Source organism: Schistocerca piceifrons, chromosome 1 (genome assembly GCF_021461385.2).
Source record: "Schistocerca piceifrons isolate TAMUIC-IGC-003096 chromosome 1, iqSchPice1.1, whole genome shotgun sequence".
Taxonomy (NCBI): Eukaryota; Metazoa; Arthropoda; class Insecta; order Orthoptera; family Acrididae; genus Schistocerca; species Schistocerca piceifrons.
In genome coordinates, this window is record NC_060138.1 from 464992343 (window position 1) to 464998342 (window position 6000).

The 6000-nt window shown below is 42.0% G+C and overlaps 1 protein-coding gene across 1 annotated transcript in view; it reads right to left on the reverse strand.

Moving 5' to 3' along the window:
- The window catches only part of LOC124739015 (facilitated trehalose transporter Tret1-like), a 44733-nt gene extending 39065 nt beyond the window's left edge, over positions 1-5668 (reverse strand). Inside the window, exon 1 of the mRNA XM_047248608.1 lies at positions 5593-5668. Within this exon, the coding sequence (XP_047104564.1) occupies positions 5593-5668 (76 nt within the window). The remainder of the gene's footprint in view (positions 1-5592) is intronic.
- Positions 5669-6000: the final 332 nt, after the last annotated feature.

A 6000-nucleotide genomic window follows, 5' to 3' on the forward strand; every position in this document is an offset into this window, starting at 1 on the left:
TAGATAGGACTTTTTGGAAATAATGAGGAACGTAGGGAGATCTCCGAGAAGTAAAGAAAGTTTTGTTTGCAAAATACTGCAGTAAAAGAAACCCTGTCCTTTCCTTGTGATATCCCACTATGTGTTTGTGTTCCCTTGTGTATTTGTGTTTTTCCTGTCTTTATGTGTTTAGCTGATGAGAGCTATGTTGTAGAATTTTTCTAATACTATGTTATTTACTTTGTAAAGATGTTGAGACATTATTTATTCTGTTTTGTTGCTCATATGTGAAGGTGATGTTTCAAAAGTTATTCTGATCTTTATGTATGTACTTATGTCATTATTTTTGTAACACTGATGTATATGTTTATTTCTATTCTTTTGTAAAGCCTGTGTTACTACAAATGTTATCTGTATTGTTATGTTCTTTAATGATGTATTTTGTACCTTTGTTATTGTTTTCTTATGTTATAAAATTGTAATTGACACCAGTTCATCAAATTAGGTAACTTGTAAGTTACATTTCACTGCACATGTTTCTGTTGGTCATAGTATATGGACAATATGTGAGAAGTAGGGACTGTTAGTGTTTACACGTGTGTTAATAATTCAGCAAGGGACTGGATAACAGCATTGCAGGTTCTAAGGACAATTCCAAAAACTTTGTGAGTGCACAAGTGGTGGTTATGGACTTGCTATATTGTCTGCAAGACTCTTCGATGGTGATTGTGCACCTGCACAGTCACAACAGATGGCTGCTGGCCATTTCTACAAGGACTACAGTGGATCTACACCTTTGCTGACTTACCAGTACCATTATTTCTACAAGGACTGCATTGGGTTTGCACTTCTGGTGGCCCACCAGTACTGTAATCTCTACCAGGACTACAGTGGACCAATACTCTTCAAAATTTCGACTGACTCTGCTGTGGGTTTGCTTTGTTGTGGCCCATTACCTGTCTGCATGTCAAGAGTCAGCACTGTCTTTCCGTTGGAAGGACAACACTACTTCTTCAAGACTGCATGGAAATCCACTACTTCCTTTTACTGCTCAGACTTTGAAAAAAAAAACGCTGCAGTTTTACTGTGATGATTGATCATGACTGTCGTTATGGACTGTGAGAAAATTTTAGCTTTTGACCAACATTGTACTAATAAGTGTGTGCATTTGATATCTTTCTTACTGTAATTATGAAAAATTTTATCAAATCATTATTGGCCACTGCCCGAAACAATTTGTAAAATTTTTCGTGGGGAGCATGGGGGCTATGTAAGTAGGCTGTTTATGTTTTCTTATTGGTAACGCCACGTAGCGCTCTGTATGAAACTCACTGGCTGTGCTGTGTGCAGTCTGTGGCTAGTTTGCATTGTTGTCTGTCATTGTAGTGTTGGGCAGCGGCAGCTGGATGTGAACAGCGCGTAGCGTTGCGCAGTTGGAGGTGAGCCGCCAGCAGTGGTGGATGTGGGGAGAGAGATGGCGGAGTTTTGAAATTTGTCATGAACTGCTATATATATTATGACTATTAAGGTAAATACATTGTTTGTTCTCTATTAAAATCTTTCATTTGCTAACTATGCCTATCAGTAGTTAGTGCCTTCCGTAGTTTGAATCTTTTATTTAGCTGGCAGTAGTGGCTCTCGCTGTATTGCAGTAGTTCCAGTAACGAAGATTTTTGTGAGGTAAGTGATTTTTGAAAGGTATAGGTTAATGTTAGTCAGGGCCACTCTTTTTTAGGGATCTTTGAAAGTCAGATTGCGTTGCGCTAAAAAAAAGATTGTGTGTCAGTAAAAGCACAGTCGTGTATAATTGTTTAAAGGGGACGTTTCACTCCGAATTTTTCTTTTGTTTCCTTCAGTGCTTGCTCAATATACAGACTGAATAACATTGTGGAGAGGCTACAACCCTGTCTCACTCCCTTCCCAACCACTGCTCCCCTTTCATGCCCCTCGACTCTTATAACTGCCATCTGGTTTCTATAAAAATTGTAAATAGCCTTTCGCTTCTTGTATTTTACCCCTGCCACCTTCAGAATTTGAAAGAAAGTATTCCATTCAACATTGTATGATGATGTAATATATCTGAATCGACTTCTTTCTTCTGCTGACACTGTACTTTTCATAGTGAAGACAAATTTAAACAATTGGCAACATGGAGTAACTTCAGAAACCGAGTTTGAAAGTATATATCCTCATATGCTCAAACAAATGTGCAATCAACTCAACAAAAAGGAAACTGTATAAATTAACAACAAAGTTGTAGAACCAGTTGCTGAATTTTAATAGTGTTTTTGAAAGCAACGATTGGTCGAGCAGGAGAAGAGCGAAAATGGCTTCCAGTTATTTTTCTATACTTAATAGGTTTTAAATTTTTGTGAAATATTTCATCTTGTTTCTATTGGAAGCCAGCGATTCTGTTAACATTTTTTTATTTTTAAAAATATAATTAAACAGTCACAACCGCATAAAGATGTTTATTTAATTTACTAGTGAGCAGCTTCGACCACTGTTCCTGCCATCATCAGACAGCTTACTCCATGGGAGTCTGCTGAAGGTGGCAAGGAGCAGGCGTCATTCTAGGAGGCTTATAACCACTTCTGTGTTTTTCAAAATTAAGTTTCTAGTATTCTGAAGTAACACGTTTACAGTCAGTTTTGACTTAAGGCAGCTACATACGGACGTTAAAGAGAAACCTTTTTAAAAATTAAGGATTTTTTAGTGAGAAATAGCGAGATTGTTAGGAATCAATAAGAGATAAGAGAAAACGAAAGAATCAGCTAGTACACCGGAATCGAAAATGTTTTATATTTAAAATGAAAGGAGCATGAGTGGAAGATTTAGCCAGACGGATGGGTTGGTACTCGTGGATGGACCAAGGAAAAACTAGATCCCAGGAGACAAAGAAAGATTTAGTCGACGATGTAATGAAGAATCGTTACGAAACATACGGATGTAAAACATCTGGCTCTTGCATCCATCATTGTTTACTGTCGTCCAAAGTATTAAAACATGGGAGCGACGTCAGACAGAACATTTTATCGGAGTTTGCAGCCTAGGTGATTTGTTACGTGTAAGTTTGCATACGATGCTTAAATACAGTGATCCACTGATTTAGCTGACGTGGAGCCAGTGGATTGGCAGCCGGAATACGGTTTGCGCGCTAAAACTTGCAGCTTGAATACTATTTATTAGCTGAACAAAATGTCAAATGTAGAAGGGTGAAAAGTCTTTCTTCAATGAACTCATTAGTATGTACTTGCTAAAATATTCTAACTGTAACTTTTGTCAAGCAATAAAACATTTTAACGACGGAAGCACTCCGTGCGTTCTCGGGTAGACACGAGCAATGCCCCACAAAGTGCTCCGCGCCGGCAGTTGGATCGGAGTACGCAGCTTATCGGCACTGATGTGGTTGCCTTTAGGCGCGAGTATGCGAACAATGCAGGCTGATTAATTACTAGAGAAGTGTTTTACTACACACTGTGCATGAAACGTATACTCTACTTTATCCTGAGTCTGGATTACAGATCGACAATTGTGTGTGCACGACTTGTGATCATGGGCTTCTTATTTTAAACAACGCCAAAGTTGCGAATAAAGTAACTGGAATCTAGAATGAAATTTTCACTCTACAGCGGAGTGTGCGCTTATATGAAACTTCCTGGCAGATTAAAACTGTGTGGCGGACCGAGACTCGAACTCGGGACCTTTGCCTTTCGCAGGCAAGTGCTCTACCACCTGAGCTACCCAAGCACGACTCACGGCCCGTCCTCACAGCTTCAATTCCGCCAGTATCTCGTTTCCTACCTTCCAAACTTCACAGAAGCTCTCTTGCGAACCAGAGGAGGGCTTCTGTGAAGTTTGGAAGGTAGGAGACGAGGTACTGGCTGAATTAAAGCTGTGAGGACGGGGCGTGAGTCGTGCTTGGGTAGCTCAGGTGGTAGAGCACTTGCCCGCGAAAGGCAAAGGTCCCGAGTTCGAGTCTCGGTCAGCCACACAGTTTTAATCTGCCAGGAAGTTTCATAACTGGAATCGCTTGTAAAATAAGGATTATGTGACTTAATAATCTGGCTGTGGCTGACTAACCAAGTTACGTTTAGTAGCGTTTCATTTCAGATTACAGTGCCTCATTAAGAAGCGACGCCTCCCATGTCACTATGCTGGGACAAACTGAAACTACTTGGGGTGAAGACGCAGAATTAGTACAACTTTCAGAACACTGCGCTGTGTCCCGATGCGTTAAGCTTCTACTCCGACCTCCATATACACTGCAGTCTCAGTGCAAGAGAAGTCAGCACCGTCGGCACAATGGTACAGTTTGTAGTGTGGAAGGTTTCATTCAAAATAATGTAAATCGTCGTAAGGGGCAAAATTCAGGTGAACCGATAATGCAAGTAATGGAAGGAAATCTGTGAGTGGCTGGAAGACTAAGTAATAGAACCCAGTACGTTGTCCTCGATGGTGAGTGTTCATCGGAAGTAAGGGTATCATCTGGAGTGACCCACGGAAGTGTGGTACGTCCGCTGTTGTTTTCTGTCTACATAAACGATATTTGGGATAGGGTGGATAGCAATGTGTGGCTGTTTGCTGATGATGCTTTGGTGCACGGGAAGGTGTCGTCGTTGAGTAACTGTAGGAGGATACAAAATGACTTGGATAGGATTTGTGATTGGTGTAAAGAATGGCAGCTAAGTCTGAATATAGATAAATGTAAATTAATGCAGATGAATAGGAAAAAGAATCCTGTAATGTTTGAGTTCTCCATTAGTAGTGTAGCGCTTGACACAGTCACATCGATTAAATATTTGGGCGTAACATTGCAGAGCGATATGAAGTGGGACCAGCATGTAATGGCAGTTGTGGGGAAGGCGGATAGTAGTCCTCGGTTCATTGGTAGAATTTTGGGAAGATGTGGTTCATCTGTAAAGGGAACCGCTTATAAAACACTAATACGACGCATTCTTGAGTACTGCTATAGCGTTTGGGATCCCTATCAGGTCGGATTGAGGGAGGACATAGAAGCAATTCAGAGGCGGGCTGCTAGATTTGTTACTGGTAGGTTTGATCATTACGCGAGTGTTACGGAAATGCTTCAGGAACTCGGGTGGGAGTCTCTAGAGAAATGGAGGCGTTCTTTTCGTGAATCGCTACTGCGGAAATTTAGGGAACCAGCATTTGAGGCTGACTTCCTTACAATATTACTTCCGCCAACTTATATTTGGCGGAAAGACCACAAGATCAGAGAGATTATGGCTCGTACAGTGGCGTATAGGCAGTCATTTCTCCCTCGTTCTGTTTGGGAGTGGAACAGGGAGAGAAGATGCTAGTTGTGGTACGAGGTACCCTCCGCCATGCACCGTATGTTGGATTGTGGAGTATGTATGTAGATGTAGATGTAGGAAAAGCCTAGAGTAGGACTGTACCCGGCAGTGGATGTCAGATGGCTAAAGACGATGAACAGCTGACTTAACGATAACGGTCTTCAAAAACATCCTGAGTTGGCTGAATGGCCGCATAGCCAGAAACAAAATTAAGAAAATAAAATCCATATCCTCACGAGAGGAACTTGACATTCGTGTCCCTGGAAGGAGTGACGGACTGTGCAGACGGACTCACCGATGGTGGCGGCGGCCACCTGCTGCCAGTGGATGCGGTCCTTGACGGGGGCCGAGCCCTCAACCCGCTTCGCCATGCTGCCGTGTGAAGACGTCAGCGGCCCGTGGTCGCTGTAGGTGCCGTCTCACGGCCTGTTCCAGAGTGACTGCCGGGCCTGCGCAACCAACATTAACACACACACACTCAGCTACCTGGTGTCCATTTGAAAAACCTAGCAAGCTCTAATCAGCTAAAGAAAGCAAGCGATGTACAGTATTGCTGGCTGAGAAATTCCAAGCCGTTTAGTCAGCTGTTTAATCGGCCGAAGCACCATCGAAAGTGTCGCACGCTCTCACTTCATTAAACACTGCAAAGGTAGTTGGAATTTAATCCAGAACACTAGCGCTAAATCTTGTGATAAGGCACCTT